The 27,189-nt window shown below is 48.7% G+C and overlaps 1 protein-coding gene across 1 annotated transcript in view; it reads left to right on the top strand.

Annotated features, from left to right (window-relative positions):
• Positions 1–27,189, top strand: part of aox6 (aldehyde oxidase 6) — a gene marked incomplete at both ends in the record, with an annotated part of 210,658 nt that overhangs the window by 146,773 nt on the left and 36,696 nt on the right. The window contains 3 exons of the mRNA XM_084324231.1: positions 5,492–5,579; positions 6,348–6,434; positions 25,443–25,634. Of these exons, the coding sequence (XP_084180357.1) occupies positions 5,492–5,579; positions 6,348–6,434; positions 25,443–25,634 (367 nt within the window). The remainder of the gene's footprint in view (positions 1–5,491; positions 5,580–6,347; positions 6,435–25,442; positions 25,635–27,189) is intronic.

The raw sequence follows: 27,189 nt of genomic DNA, 5'->3' as shown, positions 1-27,189 counted from the left end.
TTTACCTGCAGAAACAGAGTGAGTTTACCTGCAGAAAGAGAGTGAGTTTACCTGCAGAAAGAGTGAGTTCACCTGCAGAAACAGAGTGAGTTTACCTGCAGAAAGAGAGTGAGTTTACCTGCAGAAAGAGAGTGAGTTTACCTGCAGAAACAGAGTGAGTTTACCTGCAGAAACAGAGTGAGTTCACCTGCAGAAAGAGAGTGAGTTTACCTGCAGAAACAGAGTGAGTTTACCTGCAGAAACAGAGTGAGTTTACCTGCAGAAAGAGAGTGAGTTTACCTGCAGAAACAGAGTGAGTTTACCTGCAGAAACAGAGTGAGTTCACCTGCATAAAGAGAGTGAGTTTACCTGCAGAAAGAGTGAGTTTACCTGCAGAAACAGAGTGCGTTCACCTGCAGAAAGAGTGAGTTTACCTGCAGAAACAGAGTGCGTTCACCTGCAGAAAGAGTGAGTTTACCTGCAGAAACAGAGTGAGTTCACCTGCAGAAAGAGTGAGTTTACCTGCAGAAAGAGAGTGAGTTTACCTGCAGAAAGAGAGTGCGTTTACCTGCAGAAAGAGAGTGAGTTTACCTGCAGAAAGAGTGAGTGCACCTGCAGAAACAGAGTGGGTTCACCTGCATAAACAGAGTGAGTTTACCTGCAGAAACAGAGTGAGTTTACCTGCAGAAAGAGAGTGAGTTTACCTGCAGAAAGAGAGTGAGTTCACCTGCAGAAACAGAGTGAGTTTACCTGCAGAAAGAGTGAGTTTACCTGCAGAAAGAGTGAGTTTACCTGCAGACGGAGTGAGTTTACCTGCAGAAAGAGAGTGAGTTTACCTGCAGAAAGAGTGAGTTTAGCTTACCTGCAGAAAGAGTGAGTTGACCTGCAGAAACAGAGTGAGTTTACCTGCAGAAACAGAGTGAGTTTACCTGCAGAAACAGAGTGAGTTTACCTGCAGAAAGAGAGTGAGTTTACCTGCAGAAACAGAGTGAGTTTACCTGCAGAAACAGAGTGAGTTTACCTGCAGAAAGAGAGTGAGTTTACCTGCAGAAAGAGTGATAAACAGAGTGAGTTTACCTGCAGAAAGAGAGTGAGTTTACCTGCAGAAACAGAGTGAGTTTACCTGCAGAAACAGAGTGAGTTTACCTGCAGAAACAGAGTGAGTTTACCTGCAGAAACAGAGTGAGTTTACCTGCAGAAATAGTGAGTTTACCTGCAGAAACAGAGTGAGTTTACCTGCAGAAAGAGAGTGAGTTTACCTGCAGAAACAGAGTGAGTTTACCTGCAGAAACAGAGTGAGTTTACCTGCAGAAAGAGAGTGAGTTTACCTGCAGAAAGAGTGAGTTCACCTGCAGAAACAGAGTGAGTTTACCTGCAGAAAGAGAGTGAGTTTACCTGCAGAAAGAGAGTGAGTTTACCTGCAGAAACAGAGTGAGTTTACCTGCAGAAACAGAGTGAGTTCACCTGCAGAAAGAGAGTGAGTTTACCTGCAGAAACAGAGTGAGTTTACCTGCAGAAACAGAGTGAGTTTACCTGCAGAAAGAGAGTGAGTTTACCTGCAGAAACAGAGTGAGTTTACCTGCAGAAACAGAGTGAGTTCACCTGCATAAAGAGAGTGAGTTTACCTGCAGAAAGAGTGAGTTTACCTGCAGAAACAGAGTGCGTTCACCTGCAGAAAGAGTGAGTTTACCTGCAGAAACAGAGTGAGTTCACCTGCAGAAAGAGTGAGTTTACCTGCAGAAAGAGAGTGAGTTTACCTGCAGAAAGAGAGTGCGTTTACCTGCAGAAAGAGAGTGAGTTTACCTGCAGAAAGAGTGAGTTCACCTGCAGAAACATAGTGGGTTCACCTGCATAAACAGAGTGAGTTCACCTGCAGAAACAGAGTGAGTTTACCTGCAGAAAGAGAGTGAGTTTACCTGCAGAAAGAGAGTGAGTTCACCTGCAGAAACAGAGTGAGTTTACCTGCAGAAAGAGAGTGAGTTTACCTGCAGAAACAGAGTGAGTTTACCTGCAGAAAGAGTGAGTTTACCTGCAGAAAGAGAGTGAGTTCACCTGCAGAAACAGAGTGAGTTTACCTGCAGAAAGAGAGTGAGTTTACCTGCAGAAACAGAGTGAGTTTACCTGCAGAAAGAGTGAGTTTACCTGCAGAAACAGTGAGTTTACCTGCAGAAAGAGAGTGAGTTTACCTGCAGAAACAGAGTGAGTTTACCTGCAGAAAGAGTGAGTTTACCTGCAGAAAGAGAGTGAGTTTACCTGCAGAAACAGAGTGAGTTTACCTGCATAAAGAGAGTGAGTTTACCTGCAGAAAGAGTGAGTTTACCTGCAGAAAGAGTGAGTTTACCTGCAGAAAGAGTAAGTTCACCAGCAGAAAGAGAGTGAGTTTACCTGCAGAAAGATTGAGTTTCCCTGCAGAAAGAGAGTGCGTTTACCTGCAGAAAGAGAGTGAGTTTACCTGCAGAAAGAGAGTGAGTTCACCTGCAGAAACAGAGTGAGTTCACCTGCAGAATGAGTGAGTTTACCTGCAGAAAGAGAGTGAGTTTACCTGCAGAACCAGAGTGAATTTACCTGCAGAAACAGAGTGAGTTCACCTGCAGAAAGAGAGTGCGTTTACCTGCAGAAAGAGAGTGAGTTTACCTGCAGAAACAGAGTGAGTTTACCTGCAGAAAGAGAGTGAGTTTACCTGCAGAAACAGAGTGAGTTTACCTGCAGAAAGAGAGTGAGTTTACCTGCAGAAACAGAGTGAGTTTACCTGCAGAAAGAGAGTGAGTTTACCTGCAGAGAGAGAGAGTGAGTTTACCTGCAGAAACAGAGTGAGTTTACCTGCAGAAACAGAGTGAGTTTACCTGCAGAAAGAGAGTGAGTTTACCTACAGAAAGAGTGTGTTTACCTGCAGAAAGAGTGAGTTTACCTGCAGAAAGAGTGAGTTCACCTGCAGAATGAGTGAGTTTACCTGCAGAAAGAGTGAGTTTACCTGCAGAAACAGAGTGAGTTTACCTGCAGAAAGAGAGTGAGTTTACCTGCAGAAACAGAGTGAGTTCACCTGCAGAAAGAGAGTGAGTTTACCTGCAGAAACAGAGTGAGTTTACCTGCAGAAACAGAGTGAGTTTACCTGCAGAAACAGAGTGAGTTTACCTGCCGAAAGAGAGTGAGTTTACCTGCCGAAAGAGAGTGAGTTCACCTGCAGAAACAGAGTGAGTTTACCTGCCGAAAGAGAGTGAATTCACCTGCAGAAAGAGTGAGTTTACCTGCAGAAAGAGAGTGGGTTCACCTGCATAAACAGAGTGAGTTCACCTGCAGAAAGAGAGTGAGTTTACCTGCAGAAACAGAGTGAGTTTACCTGCAGAAACAGAGTGAGTTTACCTGCAGAAAGAGAGTGAGTTTACCTGCAGAAACAGAGAGAGTTTACCTGCAGAAAGGGAGTGAGTTTACCTGCAGAAACAGAGTGAGTTTACCTGCAGAAACAGAGTGAGTTTACCTGCAGAAACAGAGTGAGTTTACCTGCAGAAAGAGAGTGAGTTTACCTGCAGAAACAGAGTGAGTTTACCTGCAGAAAGGGAGTGAGTTTACCTGCAGAAACAGAGTGAGTTTACCTGCAGAAACATAGTGAGTTTACCTGCAGAAAGAGAGTGAGTTCACCTGCAGAAACAGAGTGAGTTTACCTGCAGAAACAGAGTGAGTTGACCTGCAGAAAGAGAGTGAGTTCACCTGCAGAAAGAGAGTGAGTTTACCTGCAGAAAGAGAGTGAGTTCACCTGCAGAAACAGAGTGACTTCACCTGCAGAAACAGAGTGAGTTGACCTGCAGAAACAGAGTGAGTTGACCTGCAGAAAGAGAGTGAGTTCACCTGCAGAACGAGAGTGAGTTTACCTGCAGAAAGAGAGTGAGTTTACCTGCAGAAACAGAGTGAGTTTACCTGCAGAAAGAGAGTGAGTTCACCTGCCCAGCAGAAACAGAGTGAGTTTACCTGCAGAAAGAGAGTGAGTTGACCTGCAGAAACAGAGTGAGTTGACCTGCAGAAACAGAGTGAGTTGACCTGCAGAAACAGAGTGAATTGACCTGCAGAAACACAGTGAGTTTACCTGCAGAAAGAGTGAGTTTACCTGCAGAAAGAGAGTGAGTTTACCTGCAGAAAGAAAGTGAGTTTACCTGCAGAAAGAGAGTGAGTTTACCTGCAGAAATAGAGTGAGTTTACCTGCCCAGCAGAAACAGAGTGAGTTTACCTGCAGAAAGAGAGTGAGTTTACCAGCAGAAACAGAGTGAGTTTACCTGCAGAAACAGAGTGAGTTTACCAGCAGAAACAGAGTGAGTTTACCTGCAGAAAGAGAGTGAGTTTACCAGCAGAAACAGAGTGAGTTTACCTGCAGAAACAGAGTGAGTTTACCAGCAGAAACAGAGTGAGTTTACCTGCAGAAACAGAGTGAGTTTACCTGCAGAAATAGAGTGAGTTTACCTGCAGAAAGGGAGTGAGTTCACCTGCAGAAAGAGAGTGAGTTCACCTGCAGAAACAGAGTGAGTTCACCTGCAGAAACAGAGTGAGTTTACCTGCAGAAAGGGAGTGAGTTTACCTGCAAAAAGAGAGTGAGTTTATCTGCAGAAAGAGAGTGAGTTTACCTGCAGAAAGAGTGAGTTTACCTGCAGAAAGGGAGTGAGTTTATATTCTTTTCTGACTCTGGGGAAGACGGTATAATGTTCCTTTAAATGTTCCAAAATTTGTTTGGTACAAACGGGTAACATGAGTTTAAAAATAATAACTGATGTTAATAACCTATAATGTTGGCTTGTTCCTTTTAATTTGATTTGCATCGGGATCAGGGGCAAAAAAGCTTGACCGGGGCACCCTAATAAACGGACCTTATTACAGCCACAAATACAGTGAATACTGTATGAATACGAAACTCATATTTAGCTGTTGTCTAGTGTTAGTCGATTTATCAAGAGCTCAGTCAATCAACCACAGTATGAACAGATCCCTCCATTAATATTTCTTCGTTTTGTGATGGTGGGGCTACTGTACATAATACACATTTAAATCACGGACTGGGCATTGTTTAAATGGAAAGACCCAAGTCCGCCTGCATACAGTCACTGGATGAGGGAAGTCATGTATCATATAAAACTGGAAAAAATCAGGTATACTGTCAGAGGATGTACGGAAAAATTCCACAATATTTGGCAACCTTTCTTGGCCTTTTTTGAAGGCATGGAAGCTGACAGCGTGACAGTGGCGATGTAACCAGCCTACCACTTCATTGTTTTTGTTTATTCTATTAAATTCTTTTTGTCTGCAAAATGTAAAAAGTATATGTCTACTGATGTCTGTCGATTTGAAATGTTTAATATGTTTATATGTCTGGTATTGGGGTGGGGGGAGGGTGAGGAGGGATGGCATTATTTTCTTTTCATTCTGTTGGTCCTTTTGGGCCTGGCTGTAAAAAAAAAGTCTTGAAAGAAAAAAACCTTGATAAAAAATCACTGACTGGGTCTTTAATGTAAACGTGTTTCCTTGTTCTCAGGACTAACCGGCCAGTGCGCTGTGTTCTGGAGAGAGGAGAGGACATGCTGATTACAGGAGCTCGCCACCCTGTACTGGGGAGATACAAGGTACTCCTCACCATCCACCCTGTACTGGGGAGATACAAGGTACTCCTCACCATCCAAACTGTACTGGGGAGATACAAGGTACTCCTCACCATCCAAACTGTACTGGGGAGATACAAGGTACTCCTCACCATCCAAACATGTTGGTTACAGGAGCTTGTCGCCCTCTACTCGGGACATACAATACCTGTGTATTTACCACGTGGAGATTTTTCTTTAAATAATTAGACATTGTCGTTTTCTTTTCGTTCAGAGTATATATCTGCTTAGAAAACTAAAATGTCAAATTATTTTAAAAAAATTACATGGTAAATGCACAGGTCACAGGAAAGTTTTGGAGTTGTATTTGGAGTGTATTTCGTGACTGTTGGGGAACTAGGCTACACTGGCACACCTACTTCCAGTGAATGACGCTAAGCTAGGCTAACGGTGCGGCTGTTCCCTAAGCCTAATGCATGCACAGAGAAGAACAGGGTATGTATCTGCTTGTCTAACTCCGGGGAAGATGGCAAATAAGCTAATTTCCCAAAAAGTTGGCATGTTCCTTTAATATAAATAGTGAACAGTACTGGACCCAATATCGGTTATAGAGATTATTGGTATGTGCTGACTTTGTTCACTGCTAGGTCCCCAGTTATCACCAGTAGTTCCCTTACAATAATAATCTGACTACCTGTTGTTTACTTGGATTAGGGTTCCTCACTGGGGCTGCAGGGTAATGGAATGTGGACATTAGACATAAAATATATCATAGTTTGTTGCACATTCCAGGTGGGTTTTATGAATGAAGGAAGGATCGTTGCTGCTGATCTCCAGTATTACGCCAACGCCGGGAACACCACCGACGAATCCCTCCTGGTGAGTTGCTTGTTTCTTACGGTCAGTATCTATCTGCACTATGATCAATGTATCTATCTGCACTACGATCAATGTATATATCTACACTGTTACAAAGGATCAGATTAAACCGAATATATATATTTATTTATTGATATATATTGCATAGTATTTGTATATCGTTTGATATCCCCTGTATATTCCTTGTACATATACACGGAATATCCCTTTAGCCCAGACCATAATAGTTCATTCTCCTATTGGACAGCGGTCCACCGGCGCAAGGGACCGGCCTCCGGAGCCAGGTTCAAAGTCACCGTCAAGATGTGTCTGGACATGCCCAACCTTGCCCAGGGATACGCGACAGAAATGAGAGTGGAACTAGTTTGTGCACCGTGCGTATAAATACGGCGCAGGTGAATGTAGAAGCCCCTTAGCCCCTTACCTCCGTACCCTTCGTCCATTTAGCATGTTACCGATAAGTTGAAGCCTCACCCACGATACAACGTGCGGTGAAGTATGGCCTGTTTGGCCTCAGAATAGAGCATCGAGACCGCGTGCAAATTAGTAACTGAATTGTCAGAGTTTGGCGCTATACCGTCGAGTGCGACATATTTCTATTAAGCCTTTAATAGTCTATTTGTGTATAGTGTATCGTGCGGTTAGAATTCTACAGTGACCAGCATCTCCAACGCTTTCTCGTATTAGCTAGAGTTCTTATCCAGGCTGGGCCGACCGCATGGCGCTTTCACCCGAGGAGACCTAGGCGAGAGCCGTATGGACATGTACACTGGATTAATCTACCCGACGACTACATAGCCCTTTGCGGCTGGAATATATTTGCTTTGGTACTGTGATTTATGGAGCGGATAATCGCCAACGCTGCACGTGTTGGATTTACCCCGAGAGGAGTCAAGTCGAGTCGGCGCTCAGAGAGCCTGAGGCCGCCTAGCTTTCTTCCCTGTGGAACTACAGTCTACAAGAGAACCAAGCTGTATTCGTCTGTGGATCAAGAGGCTACTGCACCGGCTTCTGTACCTGAAGTCTCCCTAGTCATCGTTGACCAGACGTCCTACTACCGACAGATCTTCTACCCCCCCTGCTGGCTTACAACCAGTGGGAACCCCTTCCAGTATCTCCCGCTATCACTAGTGTACCATAGATATAATTCCCTAAGATTCAGGTTGTATAATTACCTCCTGCGTAACCAGAGAATGGACATTCGTTATTGATTTGCCTACGCATACTCCTTTGCCTTACAAGTGCATTCAAAGAATAATGTAAAGTATCCTATGTACCTTTTGCTCCATTAAATACTTGATTAATACCTTTGACTGGGACCGATTTCATTGTGGGAAGTGTTCATCATATTCATATATCGTGTACTGTATGGCCAGTAATTAAAGTACATAAAGCAGTAGTGGTTTAATGATACCATACTTATCAATACAGTCAGGGAATTGTACCCCTCAGTTACAATTGGTCCTTCGAGCCGGATGGTAACTAGTGTAATATTAATATAGTGGTATTAATATTGACATGGCCTATGATGAACACTCCACAAAACGGTTCTCCTAAAGTAGATCGCCCGCAGCGTAGACGGCAGACACCTCAGTACTTAGAGGATTACGTTGCCAATATACTACCTAGCCTTCTACAGACGGTAAACGCGGAAAAAGTAGATAGTAAAATTATGTCCGACCCTATCGCCCAGGTTACCCCGCCAATAGAGGCCCTAGTGGGTTCTAATGTAACTGACCAAGCTCACGGTAGGGACCAGGAGGGACCTGACACGACTTTACCCCCCGCCAAGACCGAAGAAGTAGTCCCCGGAGAGCTCCAGGATAAAGACAGCTCTCCAGAGATGGAACTCTACCCGATACAAGAAGAGGAGAGCACCCAGGAGATGGATCTCCAGGACTCGCCACAGGAGAACAGATCTCCAACGAGTACTGCCAGGAGCGGATCACCTCAACCAGCGTCTTCCCCCAGCGGGGCGGACAAGATGCTGGCACAGGCATTCCTCGCCAGCCTAGCAGCCTCTACAGAGCGCGATCGACTCCAAGCAGAGCGCGATCGACTCCAAGCACAGATGCTTAGCGAGCGCGAACATTCTTCCATGGAAAGAGAACGCCTTCAAGCGCAGCAACGGAGCGACGAAGATCGTATACGTCTAGAGATTAGACGCCTTCAGACGGAAGAGAATATGGTAAGAGACCGGGCCGAAGCAGAGCGCGCCGCCGCCGAAGCAGAGCGCGCCGCCGCCGAAGCCCAGCGCGCCGCTGCCGGTGCCCAAAGAGAAGCAGAGCGTAAGAGGAGACTCGCCTAGGAGGCCTCTCTTCCAACGCTCACCGATGTGCCAGCCATCCATGGCATCATACATTGGCACACCGACGTTTCCGGACTTCACCCACGAGAACAGAGCACAGTACACCGAGCTACGAATGTGCCTAGAGACAATGATGTCCGATGTAACTGACGAACCGTACAAGTATGCTATCCTACTGAAGCACCTCAAGGTGCCTCGAGCGCACAATATAGCGCTGGCCTATGCCACCTCTACTACCCCATACACAGCGGCTCTAGCAGCACTCGACCAAAGATATGGACGTATATGGGATTACGTAATACAAGAGATAAGGCATATCGACCGCCTACCCCCAGCCACAGACAATCGCTCACTAGATGACCTGTCTATCAAGGTACAATCCCTGGTAGGGATGCTGGGGGCGCAAAGAGAAAAGGGTATGCACGAACTGTACGCAAACTCTAATGTCGAGAGGATTTTAGAGAAGCTTCCGCCCGCCCGACAAGAGCGCTTCAGGCGGCAAAGAGACCACCGTGATCCTAACGGTCCCGAGCCATCCCTCCTAGACCTAGCCGACTTCCTAGCGAGAGAAGTCAACAGCCTACGGTTGGATACGTTCATGCGGAGCACCCCAAGATCCAGAGAGGGACCTAGGAGAGCAAACGATGGCCGAAGATTGGTGACCGTCATGCACCAATCAGAACCAGTACCGAGCAGCAAGAACCACAGTACCCCCTCGATGAAAGAGAAGTGGAAGATGGTGTGCCCGTACTGCGAGAAAGAACACTGGTTGTCACAATGTGACACATTCAAGAAGATGACCGCCGATGAAGTGGGTCAATGGATAAAGTCCAACCGACGCTGTTACCGATGTGCGCGCAGTCACATGGCAGCCGAGTGCCGCTTAAAGAAGAGGTGTAGTCGGTGTGACGGAGCCCACCTAGATGTCCTACACGACAGTAACAGAAGAAAGCCTGCACCCTCAAGCAGCACAAAGGCAAGTGTTATGTATATTGACCCCGCCAGCAGCGGGGGCGCCCGAGTGCTCTTAAAGGTGGTCCGCGTAACACTGAGTTACCAAGACAAGGTCATGGACACTTACGCCGTCCTTGACGACGGGTCAGAGAGGACCCTTCTCCTCGCATCCGCTGCGGCCCAGCTGGGGCTGCGGGGGAGCGAAAACCAGATGACGATTCGGACAATAAGAAGAGATCTAAAGACGATAAAGGGCGAGAATGTCTCCTTCACTATCGCAGCAAGCGGGCAGCCAGAGAGACGGTATAGGATTACTAATGCTTTCACCAGCCAAGAAATAGGCCTGTCGCAGTACACCTACCCCATCGCCAAGCTGATGGATAAATATGTGCACCTGCGTCAACTACCTATCCCGCTCATAGACGGTGCCACCCCGACCCTGCTGATAGGCTCCGACCATGCAGACCTCATAGTCCCGATAGACCGGGTCCACACAGGGCCCAGAGGCTGTCCTGCAGCAGTCGAGACCCGCCTAGGATGGACATTACAAGGCCCCCTCGCTAAGTCTCTTAACCGAACAGCAGCCACCAGCTGCCTCCACTCCAGAGTGACAGAAGAAGACACCACCCTCCTACAGCATGTCGAGAGGCTATGGACACTAGAGACGATGCCCTTTAAGAACGAAAAGAAAGACATTCGTTTCAAGGAAGACATTTACGCTATAGCACTCCTCGAGCAAGGGACAAAGAGAGTCAAAGTCAACGGAGTGATGAGATACGCAACTCCACTCTTGAGGCGAGAGGGTATGCCCACCTTCCACGCCCCAAAAGAAGCGACGGAGCGGTATCTATTGAACACAGAGCGGCGCTTAGCCAGAGACCCCGCTCAAGAGACTGTGTACCGCGCTGAGATTAACAAGCTAATCACAGCGGGACACATAAAGAAAATTGACATTAAAGAGGCCGATCAGACGACCGAATCATGGTACGTGCCGCACCACAAAGTCCACCACAACGGCAAGGATCGTATTGTGTTCAACTGCAGCTACCAGATCGGATCACAAAATCTGAATAAAGAGCTCTTGCCCGGCCCAACACTCGGCCCCTCCCTACTAGGCGTGTTACTACGTTTCCGCCAGGACAAGGTGGCCATCAGCGGCGACATCAAAGGGATGTTCCTGCAGGTGAGACTAGTGGAGGAGGACAAGCCCCTGCTGCGGTTCCTATGGAGAGAGAGGATCGGGGATGAGCAACCAGCCATCTATCAATGGGAAGTCCTCCCTTTCGGAACCACATGCAGTCCATGCTGTGCTACGTTTACACTGCAAAAACACGTCGCAGAGGACCCAGCAGCTGATGAAGAGGTCAGAAAAAGTGTAGAAAATAGTTTCTACATGGACAACTGTCTGCAAAGCGTCTCGACGCCAGAAGAAGCCGAGGCCCTTCTACTCAAGCTCCGCGCCTCCCTGATCAAAGGCGGCTTTGATCTCAGGCAGTGGGCCAGCAGCGACCCGCAAGTATTGCGCAGCCTCTCCCCCGGGGACAGGGCAGCGGGCAGCGAGACCTGGATGGCGACCATCCCAGGAGAAGCCCAAGAAATGACATTAGGACTAGTCTGGCGCTTCAAAACAGACTCGCTCCATTATAAACACACACCCCTGACCAAGGAGCAGGGAAGGTCGACTGCACTACCGACCACCAGACGGAGTGTATACAGAACACTCGCCAGACAATATGACCCGTTGGGATGTATTCTACCTTACACCACCAGGGCAAAGATGATTGTAAGAGCGTTATGGGACAAGGACCAGGGCTGGGACGACCCCATACCCGAACACCTTGCATCCACATGGAGAGAGTGGGAGACGGAACTCAGCTCACTCCCAGGTGTTAACATACGCCGCAGCTACTTCCCACCCACAGTGAGGCCGGAGACGTGCCAGATGGACCTGCACGTCTTCAGCGACGCCTCCGAAGTAGCCTACGGCTCGGTGGCCTACTTGCGTGCCCGAGAGGAGGGAGGAGAAATACATACTGCCTTCATCCTGGCCCGCTCAAGAATAGCCCCACGAAAGCAACAATCTATCCCGCGTCTAGAGCTCTGCGCAGCCCTAGCAGGAGCGCAACTCGCCACGTTAATCCAACGTGAACTCACCATTCCGGTGCAAAGAACAATCTTGTGGTCAGACTCCACGACAGTACTCACATGGATCCGGTCTGATTCGTGCAGATACAAGATCTTCGTGGGAGTCAGAGTCACAGAGATTCAAGATTTAACAGAAGTAGCAAGCTGGAGGTATGTAGACACAAAACACAACCCAGCTGACGTCATCACCCGGGGAATGTCCCTGGATGACCTCACCCGTCACAACCTATACAGTGACGGGCCAGAGTTCCTCAAGCTCCCGGAAGAAGAGTGGCCTACACCCACCCCACGGGAAGCGAGTAAAGAGGAGGCAGAAAACAAGAAATCTATGTTCTGTGGATTGAACACACTCGTCTCCACAGACCCCGACATAGACGATTGCCTCACCCTAGAAAGTGCGCAGCTAAAGACATTCCTGTGGCACCACCCAGAGGTTCAGCTCACTACTGACATTACTGCAGCTGACTACGAAGAAGCGGAACTTCTTCTACTACTACGAGCCCAGAGAGACTCGTTCCCCGATGAGCTAGACTGTCTACAGGGAGCAAAGCCCATCCCATCAGACAGCAGACTGCTCCACCTAGCCCCCGAGAGCGACGCCCATGGTCTCATCAGAGTGGGTGGTCGTCTGCGGAGAGCTCCAGACTTACCGGATGACGTCAAGTACCCGATAGTCTTAAACAGCCGACACAAGGTCACAGAGCTGATCATAAAGAAATACGACGAGGATGTGCATCACGCCGGGGCAGAGAGAGTCTTCGCGGAGATCAGACGTCGTTATTGGATACTGCAAGGGAGAGAAGCAGTGCGGCGCTTCCAGCGAACCTGTCTAGACTGTCGTAAGTGGCGAGCGCAGCCCAGTATACCCCGGATGGCTGACCTACCTCCCTGTCGCCTCCGACTCGGCGACAAGCCCTTTCACTCCACCGGTATGGACTGTTTCGGCCCGCTGTATATAAAGAAAGGAAGAGGAACCGAGAAGCGGTGGGGTATTGTATTCAAATGCATGACCACCCGAGCGATGCATATAGAACTCCTTCCAACCATGAGCACAGACTCATTCCTTATGGCCTTCCGAAGATTCACATCGCGGAAAGGCAAACCGTCTATATTGTTGTCTGATCACGGGACAAACTTCAAAGGCGGAGAAAGAGAGCTGAGAGAGAGCTTCCAAGCTATGGGCCCAGAACTTAAGACCCACCTCGCTCCATACCAGATTGACTTCCAGTTTAATCCCCCGAACGCACCTCACTTCGGTGGAACTTGGGAACGAGAAGTACGTTCAATAAAGACAGCCCTGTACGCCGTGCTTGGGGCCCAGACCGTGGCGGAAGAAGTCTTAATGACAGTCCTCACGGAGATCGAGGGAGTATTGAACTCAAAGCCCCTCGGTTACGTCTCAAGTGATGTAGCAGATGTCGACCCAGTCACCCCCAACACACTCTTGATGGTGCGGCTGGACCCCGCGCTACCACAGACAATGTACAGGCCTGAAGAAGCGAACGGCCGAAGAATGTGGAGGTACAGTCAAGTATTGGCTGACAAGTTTTGGAACAGCTTCCTACTCCACTACCTACCGTCTCTACAGACCCGCCAGAAATGGGTGAAAGAGAGAGACAATTTGACAGAAGGAACAGTCGTCATGATTATCGACCAGTCACTACCCCGAGCTATGTGGCCGGCTGGCCGCGTAAGCAAAGTGATCACCGGTGCCGACGGAAAGGTCCGAGCAGCCGAAGTGCTCGTCCAAGGGCGGACCTACACCCGACCCGTGGCGAGGCTAATAGAACTGCCAAGGCTCCCCGATACCATCGATGACGACCATGACCCCATGACTTTGTGAACTGACAGACCCCCTCACAGCAGACATTGAGTAGTGGACAGTGCGGTTAATCTGTCTCTGCTTAGCTAATTAGGTGGGACTAATTAGGGGGCGGCTGTTACAAAGGATCAGATTAAACCGAATATATATATTTATTTATTGATATATATTGCATAGTATTTGTATATCGTTTGATATCCCCTGTATATTCCTTGTACATATACACGGAATATCCCTTTAGCCCAGACCATAATAGTTCATTCTCCTATTGGACAGCGGTCCACCGGCGCCAGGGACCGGCCTCCGGAGCCAGGTTCAAAGTCACCGTCAAGATGTGTCTGGACATGCCCAACCTTGCCCAGGGATACGCGACAGAAATGAGAGTGGAACTAGTTTGTGCACCGTGCGTATAAATACGGCGCAGGTGAATGTAGAAGCCCCTTAGCCCCTTACCTCCGTACCCTTCGTCCATTTAGCATGTTACCGATAAGTTGAAGCCTCACCCACGATACAACGTGCAGTGAAGTATGGCCTGTTTGGCCTCAGAATAGAGCATCGAGACCGCGTGCGAATTAGTAACTGAATTGTCAGAGTTTGGCGCTATACCGTCGAGTGCGACATATTTCTATTAAGCCTTTAATAGTCTATTTGTGTATAGTGTATCGTGCGGTTAGAATTCTACAGTGACCAGCATCTCCAACGCTTTCTCGTATTAGCTAGAGTTCTTATCCAGGCTGGGCCGACCGCATGGCGCTTTCACCCGAGGAGACCTAGGCGAGAGCCGTATGGACATGTACACTGGATTAATCTACCCGACGACTACATAGCCCTTTGCGGCTGGAATATATTTGCTTTGGTACTGTGATTTATGGAGCGGATAATCGCCAACGCTGCACGTGTTGGATTTACCCCGAGAGGAGTCAAGTCGAGTCGGCGCTCAGAGAGCCTGAGGCCGCCTAGCTTTCTTCCCTGTGGAACTACAGTCTACAAGAGAACCAAGCTGTATTCGTCTGTGGATCAAGAGGCTACTGCACCGGCTTCTGTACCTAAAGTCTCCCTAGTCATCGTTGACCAGACGTCCTACTACCGACAGATCTTCTACCCCCCCTGCTGGCTTACAACCAGTGGGAACCCCTTCCAGTATCTCCCGCTATCACTAGTGTACCATAGATATAATTCCCTAAGATTCAGGTTGTATAATTACCTCCTGCGTAACCAGAGAATGGACATTCGTTATTGATTTGCCTACGCATACTCCTTTGCCTTACAAGTGCATTCAAAGAATAATGTAAAGTATCCTATGTACCTTTTGCTCCATTAAATACTTGATTAATACCTTTGACTGGGACCGATTTCATTGTGGGAAGTGTTCATCATATTCATATATCGTGTACTGTATGGCCAGTAATTAAAGTACATAAAGCGGTAGTGGTTTAATGATACCATACTTATCAATACAGTCAGGGAATTGTACCCCTCAGTTACAATTGGTCCTTCGAGCCGGATGGTAACTAGTGTAATATTAATATAGTGGTATTAATATTGACATGGCCTATGATGAACACTCCACAAAACGGTTCTCCTAAAGTAGATCGCCCGCAGCGTAGACGGCAGACACCTCAGTACTTAGAGGATTACGTTGCCAATATACTACCTAGCCTTCTACAGACGGTAAACGCGGAAAAAGTAGATAGTAAAATTATGTCCGACCCTATCGCCCAGGTTACCCCGCCAATAGAGGCCCTAGTGGGTTCTAATGTAACTGACCAAGCTCACGGTAGGGACCAGGAGGGACCTGACACGACTTTACCCCCCGCCAAGACCGAAGAAGTAGTCCCCGGAGAGCTCCAGGATAAAGACAGCTCTCCAGAGATGGAACTCTACCCGATACAAGAAGAGGAGAGCACCCAGGAGATGGATCTCCAGGACTCGCCACAGGAGAACAGATCTCCAACGAGTACTGCCAGGAGCGGATCACCTCAACCAGCGTCTTCCCCCAGCGGGGCGGACAAGATGCTGGCACAGGCATTCCTCGCCAGCCTAGCAGCCTCTACAGAGCGCGATCGACTCCAAGCAGAGCGCGATCGACTCCAAGCACAGATGCTTAGCGAGCGCGAACATTCTTCCATGGAAAGAGAACGCCTTCAAGCGCAGCAACGGAGCGACGAAGATCGTATACGTCTAGAGATTAGACGCCTTCAGACGGAAGAGAATATGGTAAGAGACCGGGCCGAAGCAGAGCGCGCCGCCGCCGAAGCAGAGCGCGCCGCCGCCGAAGCCCAGCGCGCCGCTGCCGGTGCCCAAAGAGAAGCAGAGCGCGCCGCCGCCGAAGCCCAGCGCGCCGCTGCCGGTGCCCAAAGAGAAGCAGAGCGCGACATTGCTCTCACCAAGCGCGAAGCCGAGCGCGACCGATTACAAGCGCAGATAATGGAGCAGCTGATCGCCAGGGCGACACCCCCTCCCTCCGCACGGGGTTCCAGGGCCTCGTCAAGACACGGGTCAAGGGCACCCTCCCCTACCCGATCAAACGACCCTGAGCCCGACCACCAGAGAGAGCCTATACCCCCCTCCGAACTCCTTCCCCGACCGGTCCACGCGAGGACCAGCTACAAGGAAGAAACGGTCTACACCGCGGAGAGGCTAAATAGACGACTACAGGATCTAGAGGACCTGCCAGAGCAAGAAGAAGAGGGAGAGGAGGAGAGTCAAGCCCGACAGCAGCACAGAACTCCACAGGACCAGGAGGTCCAGTACAGCCCAGGCTCTACCCCCGCGGCTCTGCGCTACAGACCCCCGACTCAATTCACGGGTGAGCTTGACGCACGACCAGCCCCGAGGAATAGTACCTGGATACGCGGGCCATGGTACCCAGCAGGTACCAGCCCACCAAGAGGCGTAAGAGGAGACTCGCCTAGGAGGCCTCTCTTCCAACGCTCACCGATGTGCCAGCCATCCATGGCATCATACATTGGCACACCGACGTTTCCGGACTTCACCCACGAGAACAGAGCACAGTACACCGAGCTACGAATGTGCCTAGAGACAATGATGTCCGATGTAACTGACGAACCGTACAAGTATGCTATCCTACTGAAGCACCTCAAGGTGCCTCGAGCGCACAATATAGCGCTGGCCTATGCCACCTCTACTACCCCATACACAGCGGCTCTAGCAGCACTCGACCAAAGATATGGACGTATATGGGATTACGTAATACAAGAGATAAGGCATATCGACCGCCTACCCCCAGCCACAGACAATCGCTCACTAGATGACCTGTCTATCAAGGTACAATCCCTGGTAGGGATGCTGGGGGCGCAAAGAGAAAAGGGTATGCACGAACTGTACGCAAACTCTAATGTCGAGAGGATTTTAGAGAAGCTTCCGCCCGCCCGACAAGAGCGCTTCAGGCGGCAAAGAGACCACCGTGATCCTAACGGTCCCGAGCCATCCCTCCTAGACCTAGCCGACTTCCTAGCGAGAGAAGTCAACAGCCTACGGTTGGATACGTTCATGCGGAGCACCCCAAGATCCAGAGAGGGACCTAGGAGAGCAAACGATGGCCGAAGATTGGTGACCGTCATGCACCAATCAGAACCAGTACCGAGCAGCAAGAACCACAGTACCCCCTCGATGAAAGAGAAGTGGAAGATGGTGTGCCCGTACTGCGAGAAAGAACACTGGTTGTCACAATGTGACACATTCAAGAAGATGACCGCCGATGAAGTGGGTCAATGGATAAAGTCCAACCGACGCTGTTACCGATGTGCGCGCAGTCACATGGCAGCCGAGTGCCGCTTAAAGAAGAGGTGTAGTCGGTGTGACGGAGCCCACCTAGATGTCCTACACGACAGTAACAGAAGAAAGCCTGCACCCTCAAGCAGCACAAAGGCAAGTGTTATGTATATTGACCCCGCCAGCAGCGGGGGCGCCCGAGTGCTCTTAAAGGTGGTCCGCGTAACACTGAGTTACCAAGACAAGGTCATGGACACTTACGCCGTCCTTGACGACGGGTCAGAGAGGACCCTTCTCCTCGCATCCGCTGCGGCCCAGCTGGGGCTGCGGGGGAGCGAAAACCAGATGACGATTCGGACAATAAGAAGAGATCTAAAGACGATAAAGGGCGAGAATGTCTCCTTCACTATCGCAGCAAGCGGGCAGCCAGAGAGACGGTATAGGATTACTAATGCTTTCACCAGCCAAGAAATAGGCCTGTCGCAGTACACCTACCCCATCGCCAAGCTGATGGATAAATATGTGCACCTGCGTCAACTACCTATCCCGCTCATAGACGGTGCCACCCCGACCCTGCTGATAGGCTCCGACCATGCAGACCTCATAGTCCCGATAGACCGGGTCCACACAGGGCCCAGAGGCTGTCCTGCAGCAGTCGAGACCCGCCTAGGATGGACATTACAAGGCCCCCTCGCTAAGTCTCTTAACCGAACAGCAGCCACCAGCTGCCTCCACTCCAGAGTGACAAAAGAAGACACCACCCTCCTACAGCATGTCGAGAGGCTATGGACACTAGAGACGATGCCCTTTAAGAACGAAAAGAAAGACATTCGTTTCAAGGAAGACATTTACGCCATAGCACTCCTCGAGCAAGGGACAAAGAGAGTCAAAGTCAACGGAGTGATGAGATACGCAACTCCACTCTTGAGGCGAGAGGGTATGCCCACCTTCCACGCCCCAAAAGAAGCGACGGAGCGGTATCTATTGAACACAGAGCGGCGCTTAGCCAGAGACCCCGCTCAAGAGACTGTGTACCGCGCTGAGATTAACAAGCTAATCACAGCGGGACACATAAAGAAAATTGACATTAAAGAGGCCGATCAGACGACCGAATCATGGTACGTGCCGCACCACAAAGTCCACCACAACGGCAAGGATCGTATTGTGTTCAACTGCAGCTACCAGATCGGATCACAAAATCTGAATAAAGAGCTCTTGCCCGGCCCAACACTCGGCCCCTCCCTACTAGGCGTGTTACTACGTTTCCGCCAGGACAAGGTGGCCATCAGCGGCGACATCAAAGGGATGTTCCTGCAGGTGAGACTAGTGGAGGAGGACAAGCCCCTGCTGCGGTTCCTATGGAGAGAGAGGATCGGGGATGAGCAACCAGCCATCTATCAATGGGAAGTCCTCCCTTTCGGAACCACATGCAGTCCATGCTGTGCTACGTTTACACTGCAAAAACACGTCGCAGAGGACCCAGCAGCTGATGAAGAGGTCAGAAAAAGTGTAGAAAATAGTTTCTACATGGACAACTGTCTGCAAAGCGTCTCGACGCCAGAAGAAGCCGAGGCCCTTCTACTCAAGCTCCGCGCCTCCCTGATCAAAGGCGGCTTTGATCTCAGGCAGTGGGCCAGCAGCGACCCGCAAGTATTGCGCAGCCTCTCCCCCGGGGACAGGGCAGCGGGCAGCGAGACCTGGATGGCGACCATCCCAGGAGAAGCCCAAGAAATGACATTAGGACTAGTCTGGCGCTTCAAAACAGACTCGCTCCATTATAAACACACACCCCTGACCAAGGAGCAGGGAAGGTCGACTGCACTACCGACCACCAGACGGAGTGTATACAGAACACTCGCCAGACAATATGACCCGTTGGGATGTATTCTACCTTACACCACCAGGGCAAAGATGATTGTAAGAGCGTTATGGGACAAGGACCAGGGCTGGGACGACCCCATACCCGAACACCTTGCATCCACATGGAGAGAGTGGGAGACGGAACTCAGCTCACTCCCAGGTGTTAACATACGCCGCAGCTACTTCCCACCCACAGTGAGGCCGGAGACGTGCCAGATGGACCTGCACGTCTTCAGCGACGCCTCCGAAGTAGCCTACGGCTCGGTGGCCTACTTGCGTGCCCGAGAGGAGGGAGGAGAAATACATACTGCCTTCATCCTGGCCCGCTCAAGAATAGCCCCACGAAAGCAACAATCTATCCCGCGTCTAGAGCTCTGCGCAGCCCTAGCAGGAGCGCAACTCGCCACGTTAATCCAACGTGAACTCACCATTCCGGTGCAAAGAACAATCTTGTGGTCAGACTCCACGACAGTACTCACATGGATCCGGTCTGATTCGTGCAGATACAAGATCTTCGTGGGAGTCAGAGTCACAGAGATTCAAGATTTAACAGAAGTAGCAAGCTGGAGGTATGTAGACACAAAACACAACCCAGCTGACGTCATCACCCGGGGAATGTCCCTGGATGACCTCACCCGTCACAACCTATACAGTGACGGGCCAGAGTTCCTCAAGCTCCCGGAAGAAGAGTGGCCTACACCCACCCCACGGGAAGCGAGTAAAGAGGAGGCAGAAAACAAGAAATCTATGTTCTGTGGATTGAACACACTCGTCTCCACAGACCCCGACATAGACGATTGCCTCACCCTAGAAAGTGCGCAGCTAAAGACATTCCTGTGGCACCACCCAGAGGTTCAGCTCACTACTGACATTACTGCAGCTGACTACGAAGAAGCGGAACTTCTTCTACTACTACGAGCCCAGAGAGACTCGTTCCCCGATGAGCTAGACTGTCTACAGGGAGCAAAGCCCGTCCCATCAGACAGCAGACTGCTCCACCTAGCCCCCGAGAGCGACGCCCATGGTCTCATCAGAGTGGGTGGTCGTCTGCGGAGAGCTCCAGACTTACCGGATGACGTCAAGTACCCGATAGTCTTAAACAGCCGACACAAGGTCACAGAGCTGATCATAAAGAAATACGACGAGGATGTGCATCACGCCGGGGCAGAGAGAGTCTTCGCGGAGATCAGACGTCGTTATTGGATACTGCAAGGGAGAGAAGCAGTGCGGCGCTTCCAGCGAACCTGTCTAGACTGTCGTAAGTGGCGAGCGCAGCCCAGTATACCCCGGATGGCTGACCTACCTCCCTGTCGCCTCCGACTCGGCGACAAGCCCTTTCACTCCACCGGTATGGACTGTTTCGGCCCGCTGTATATAAAGAAAGGAAGAGGCACCGAGAAGCGGTGGGGTATTGTATTCAAATGCATGACCACCCGAGCGATGCATATAGAACTCCTTCCAACCATGAGCACAGACTCATTCCTTATGGCCTTCCGAAGATTCACATCGCGGAAAGGCAAACCGTCTATATTGTTGTCTGATCACGGGACAAACTTCAAAGGCGGAGAAAGAGAGCTGAGAGAGAGCTTCCAAGCTATGGGCCCAGAACTTAAGACCCACCTCGCTCCATACCAGATTGACTTCCAGTTTAATCCCCCGAACGCACCTCACTTCGGTGGAACTTGGGAACGAGAAGTACGTTCAATAAAGACAGCCCTGTACGCCGTGCTTGGGGCCCAGACCGTGGCGGAAGAAGTCTTAATGACAGTCCTCACGGAGATCGAGGGAGTATTGAACTCAAAGCCCCTCGGTTACGTCTCAAGTGATGTAGCAGATGTCGACCCAGTCACCCCCAACACACTCTTGATGGTGCGGCTGGACCCCGCGCTACCACAGACAATGTACAGGCCTGAAGAAGCGAACGGCCGAAGAAGGTGGAGGTACAGTCAAGTATTGGCTGACAAGTTTTGGAACAGCTTCCTACTCCACTACCTACCGTCTCTACAGACCCGCCAGAAATGGGTGAAAGAGAGAGACAATTTGACAGAAGGAACAGTCGTCATGATTATCGACCAGTCACTACCCCGAGCTATGTGGCCGGCTGGCCGCGTAAGCAAAGTGATCACCGGTGCCGACGGAAAGGTCCGAGCAGCCGAAGTGCTCGTCCAAGGGCGGACCTACACCCGACCCGTGGCGAGGCTAATAGAACTGCCAAGGCTCCCCGATACCATCGATGACGACCATGACCCCATGACTTTGTGAACTGACAGACCCCCTCACAGCAGACATTGAGTAGTGGACAGTGCGGTTAATCTGTCTCTGCTTAGCTAATTAGGTGGGACTAATTAGGGGGCGGCTGTTACAAAGGATCAGATTAAACCGAATATATATATTTATTTATTGATATATATTGCATAGTATTTGTATATCGTTTGATATCCCCTGTATATTCCTTGTACATATACACGGAATATCCCTTTAGCCCAGACCATAATAGTTCATTCTCCTATTGGACAGCGGTCCACCGGCGCCAGGGACCGGCCTCCGGAGCCAGGTTCAAAGTCACCGTCAAGATGTGTCTGGACATGCCCAACCTTGCCCAGGGATACGCGACAGAAATGAGAGTGGAACTAGTTTGTGCACCGTGCGTATAAATACGGCGCAGGTGAATGTAGAAGCCCCTTAGCCCCTTACCTCCGTACCCTTCGTCCATTTAGCATGTTACCGATAAGTTGAAGCCTCACCCACGATACAACGTGCAGTGAAGTATGGCCTGTTTGGCCTCAGAATAGAGCATCGAGACCGCGTGCGAATTAGTAACTGAATTGTCAGAGTTTGGCGCTATACCGTCGAGTGCGACATATTTCTATTAAGCCTTTAATAGTCTATTTGTGTATAGTGTATCGTGCGGTTAGAATTCTACAGTGACCAGCATCTCCAACGCTTTCTCGTATTAGCTAGAGTTCTTATCCAGGCTGGGCCGACCGCATGGCGCTTTCACCCGAGGAGACCTAGGCGAGAGCCGTATGGACATGTACACTGGATTAATCTACCCGACGACTACATAGCCCTTTGCGGCTGGAATATATTTGCTTTGGTACTGTGATTTATGGAGCGGATAATCGCCAACGCTGCACGTGTTGGATTTACCCCGAGAGGAGTCAAGTCGAGTCGGCGCTCAGAGAGCCTGAGGCCGCCTAGCTTTCTTCCCTGTGGAACTACAGTCTACAAGAGAACCAAGCTGTATTCGTCTGTGGATCAAGAGGCTACTGCACCGGCTTCTGTACCTAAAGTCTCCCTAGTCATCGTTGACCAGACGTCCTACTACCGACAGATCTTCTACCCCCCCTGCTGGCTTACAACCAGTGGGAACCCCTTCCAGTATCTCCCGCTATCACTAGTGTACCATAGATATAATTCCCTAAGATTCAGGTTGTATAATTACCTCCTGCGTAACCAGAGAATGGACATTCGTTATTGATTTGCCTACGCATACTCCTTTGCCTTACAAGTGCATTCAAAGAATAATGTAAAGTATCCTATGTACCTTTTGCTCCATTAAATACTTGATTAATACCTTTGACTGGGACCGATTTCATTGTGGGAAGTGTTCATCATATTCATATATCGTGTACTGTATGGCCAGTAATTAAAGTACATAAAGCGGTAGTGGTTTAATGATACCATACTTATCAATACAGTCAGGGAATTGTACCCCTCAGTTACATACACTATTTACATTTTACATTTACATTTAGTCATTTAGCTGACGCTTTTATCCAAAGCGACTTACAAGTTCTGTACGACAAGCCATCAGGAAGAGCACAACTCTATCAGCTGAGTAACAATGTGCATCAAAGTGTTGAGTGCTACAGTATAGGTTAGTTTATTAGGACAAGTGCATGACAGTATGGTTAGTTAGGGTTAGATTTTTTTTTTTTTTTTTTTTTTTTCAGATAATGGTTGAAGAAGTGAGTCTTTAGTCGACGGCGAAAGATTGGACGTGTTTCGGCTGTCCTAACTGGGGTGGGTAGTTCATTCCACCATTGTGGGGCAAGGACTGAGAATAGGCGATGTGACTATGATAGACTATGATCAATGTATCTATCTGCACTACGATCAATGTATCTATCTGCACTACGATCAATGTATCTATCTGCACTACGATCAATGTATCTATCTGCACTACGATCAATGTATCTATCTGCACTACGATCAATGTATCTATCTGCACTACGATCAATGTAATCCCTGAAAACTTTAGATCATGTACTCACTGAACACGTTAGATCTATGTAATCACTGAACACGTTAGATCAATGTAATCACTGAACACGTTAGATCTATGTAATCACTGAACATGTTAGATCTATGTAATCACTGAACACGTTAGATCTATGTAATCACTAAACACGTTAGATCAATGTAATCACTGAACACGTTAGATCTATGTAATCACTGAACACGTTAGATCTATGTAATCACTGAACACGTTAGATCAATGTAATCACTGAACACGTTAGATCTATGTAATCACTGAACACGTTAGATCTATGTAATCACTGAACACGTTAGAGCAATGTAATCACTGAAGACGTTAGATCAATGTAATCACTGAAGACGTTCTCCGAGATCAATGTAATCACTGAAGACGTTAGATCAATGTAATCACTGAAGACGTTCTCTGAGATCAATGTAATCACTGAAGACGTTCTCCGAGATCAATGTAATCACTGAAGATGTTCTCCGAGATCAATGTAATCACTGAAGACGTTAGATCAATGTAATCACTGAAGACGTTCTCCGAGATCAATGTAATCACTGAAGACGTTAGATCAATGTAATCACTGAAGACGTTCTCCGAGATCAATGTAATCACTGAAGACGTTAGATCAATGTAATCACTGAAGACGTTCTCCGAGATCAATGTAATCACTGAAGACGTTAGATCAATGTAATCACTGAAAACGTTCTTCGAGATCAATGTAATCACTGAAGACGTTAGATCAATGTAATCACTGAAAATGTTTTTCGAGATGTCCACACATTTATATTTTAAAAAGTTGGTATCAATCTTTTTGTCTGATGCTGGAGAACACATGGTAGTATAGTTTATATTCAGATTAAAAATCTTTATTGCCTATACTTATTGTAACATAATATTACCGATGGGGCATACAGACCCTCATCTGGACTTTTTATTTTTCCTCATATTTTGATATTCATCAGAGTTAATTATATTGTTTACACTGTTTATTTTCTGTCATATTTTTATATTCAGATCAAATTTTATTGGCTATATTTATGTCTTTCTACTATTACCCTGCCCATACCTATACCTCCCCTCCTCCATGCTGCTAGGATGCGCAAATTTCCCCAAGGGGATCAATAAAGGAATATCTTATCTTATCTCATCATCTTATCTTTTATTCTATTTTCTTTTTTCCCATAATGTTGGTGTGTTCCTTTTTTAAGAGTTGGTTAAAGATGAAATTGTATTTGGAAAGATGGATCAATGCTTTGGACACTTTGATGTGTGTTTTATGGTGTGTCCTCTCTCTTTCTCTCTCTCTCTCTCTCTCTCTCTCTCTCTCTCTCTCTCCTCTCTCTCTCTCTCTCTCTCTCTCTCTTCTCTCCCCCCTCTCTCTCTCCCCCCTCTCTCCTCTCTCTCTCTCGCTCTCTCTCTCTCTCTCCTCTCTATGTCTCTGTCTCTCTCTCTCCATCCCTCTCTGTCTCTGTCTCTCCCTCTCTCTCTCTCTCTCTCTCCTCCCCCCCTCTCTCTCTCCCCCCCCTCTCTCTCATCTCTCTCTCCCCCCCCCCTCTCTCTCTCTCTCTCTCTCTCTCTCTCTCTCTCTCTCTCTCTCTCTCTCTCTCTCTCTCTCTCTATCTCTCTCTCTCTCCCCCTCTCTCTCCCTCTCCCTCTCCCTCCCCCCCTCTCTCTCTCTCTCCCCCTTTCTCTCCCTCCACCTCTCTCTCTCTCTCCCTCCCCCCCCCCCCTCTCTCTCTCTCTCTCTCTCTCTCTCTCTCTCTCTCTCTCTCTCTCTCTCTCTCTCTCTCTCTCTCTCTCTCTCTCTCTCTCTCCCTCTCTCTCCTCTCTCCTCTCCCTCTCTCTCTCTCTCTCTCTCTCTCTCTCTCTCTCTCTCTCTCTCTCTCTCTCTCTCTCTCTCTCTCTCTCTCTCTCCAGGTGATAGAGAAGATTCTCCTCCACATGGACAACGCCTACAACATACCCCACCTGCGAGGCCGTGCGGCCGCCTGCCTCACCAACATGCCGTCCAACACGGCCTTCAGGGGCTTCGGCGTGCCGCAGAGCATCATGGTGGTGGAGAACATGGTGAACGACGTGGCCATGGCGCTTGCACGCCCCGCGGACGAGGTCAGGAACCTTTTGGGGGGTCGTGGGTGGGCAGGGGTGTAAAGTACTTCCTTACAATACTTAAGTACTGTTTTTGGGGATTTGTACTCTACTCGAGTATTATTAGGTTTGTATACTTGTACTTTTACTCAATTACATTCAGAGAAAAAAACATACTTTTTACTCCTTAAATTTAAAATGCAGACCTACAAAGTAGAAATTAGAAATCGGGGATCTTTGATTAAACACCTGCTATCAGAAGAATAGACAGTCAGAAAAAAAGTTTTTACTTTAATTTTTTAGTACTTAAGTACCTTTAAAAGTAAAAACGTTTTTAACTTTACTCAAGTGTGTTTTTAGCCAGATACTCTGACTTTTACTTGAGTACGATTTTGAGACGGTACCCATTAAGTATAATTTCGGTGTACTTTTTACACCCTGATGGCAGATCCGCGAGATCAACATGTACAGAGGGCCGTCCTGCACGCACTACAAGTTCCTGTTCGACCCGGGGAACCTGCTGCGCTGCTGGGACGACTGCAAGCTCAAGTCCGACTACCACGTGCGGCGCAAGGCCGCGGCCCGCTTCAACCGGCAGAACCGCTGGAAGAAGAGGGGCCTGTCCATCATCCCCGTGAAGTACGGCATCGCCTTCGCAGAGGGCCACCTCAACCAGGTCAGCTGGGGGTCAGCTGGGGAGGGCTGTCTCAGAGGGCCACCTCAACCAGGTCAGCTGGGTGAGGGGGGTTGTGGGGGGGGGGGGGGGGGGGCGTTATGGAGGGGGGTTGTGGAGGGGGGTTGGCACCGGTAAGTGAATACGGACCACGAGCCTCTCAGAGGACAGAGGACGAACACACGTCAAGTTAGTTAAAATGGGTGACCTTCCCCTTTAACACTTTGATCGCCATGGTTAAATTCATAATTTACCATCCCTAGCCAGCTCTATTTGTCTATGGAGAAGTTCCCCTTCTTCGCAGGGCTATACCTTTTTAAATTCTATTGCTAAATTGACAATATTATGGCCCATTCAATGTCCTATATCCATTGTTCAGGGTGTAGCAACGTTATACTTTTTCATTCACATATTCATACTAAAATATGGTCTAAAGTATAAGTATGTTTTTATCGTTTTCTGCAGCTTTCTCCAGAACTTGATTTATAGCCCCAAATGCATTATATTGATGATCAAATACAGTTTGGTAGCGATCTGTGCCAGATAAAAAATGTCAACTGGAGGTACTTCTAGAAATTACTACGTATCATCTGATGATGACCGGATGGGCGGGGGGTCGTTTATTCCGTGAGCAACGTTATATCATTCACCTAGTGTGGGGCATATGATCATCAGAGCAGTTTATATGGAACACGTTAGAAAATAACGCTGGATCTTACCGTATCTTCCTCGCGCCGTTGGACGATCAGCTTGGAGTAGACAGTTTTCGATTATGGGATGTTGATTTAGATGAACCATTTCCAGGTTGTATAATACTATATACGTCCAAATAACGTTGTTTATTGAGTTAGGGCGAGCGATTGATTATCCTGTGTGTCGAGACGGAGTCCGGCTAACGATCGC

The sequence above is a fragment of the Notolepis coatsorum genome, assembly GCF_963971535.1.
Source record: "Notolepis coatsorum genome assembly, chromosome: 1".
In the NCBI taxonomy this organism is placed as follows: Eukaryota; Metazoa; Chordata; class Actinopteri; order Aulopiformes; family Paralepididae; genus Notolepis; species Notolepis coatsorum.
This window is presented reverse-complemented; position numbering and strand designations above follow the sequence as displayed.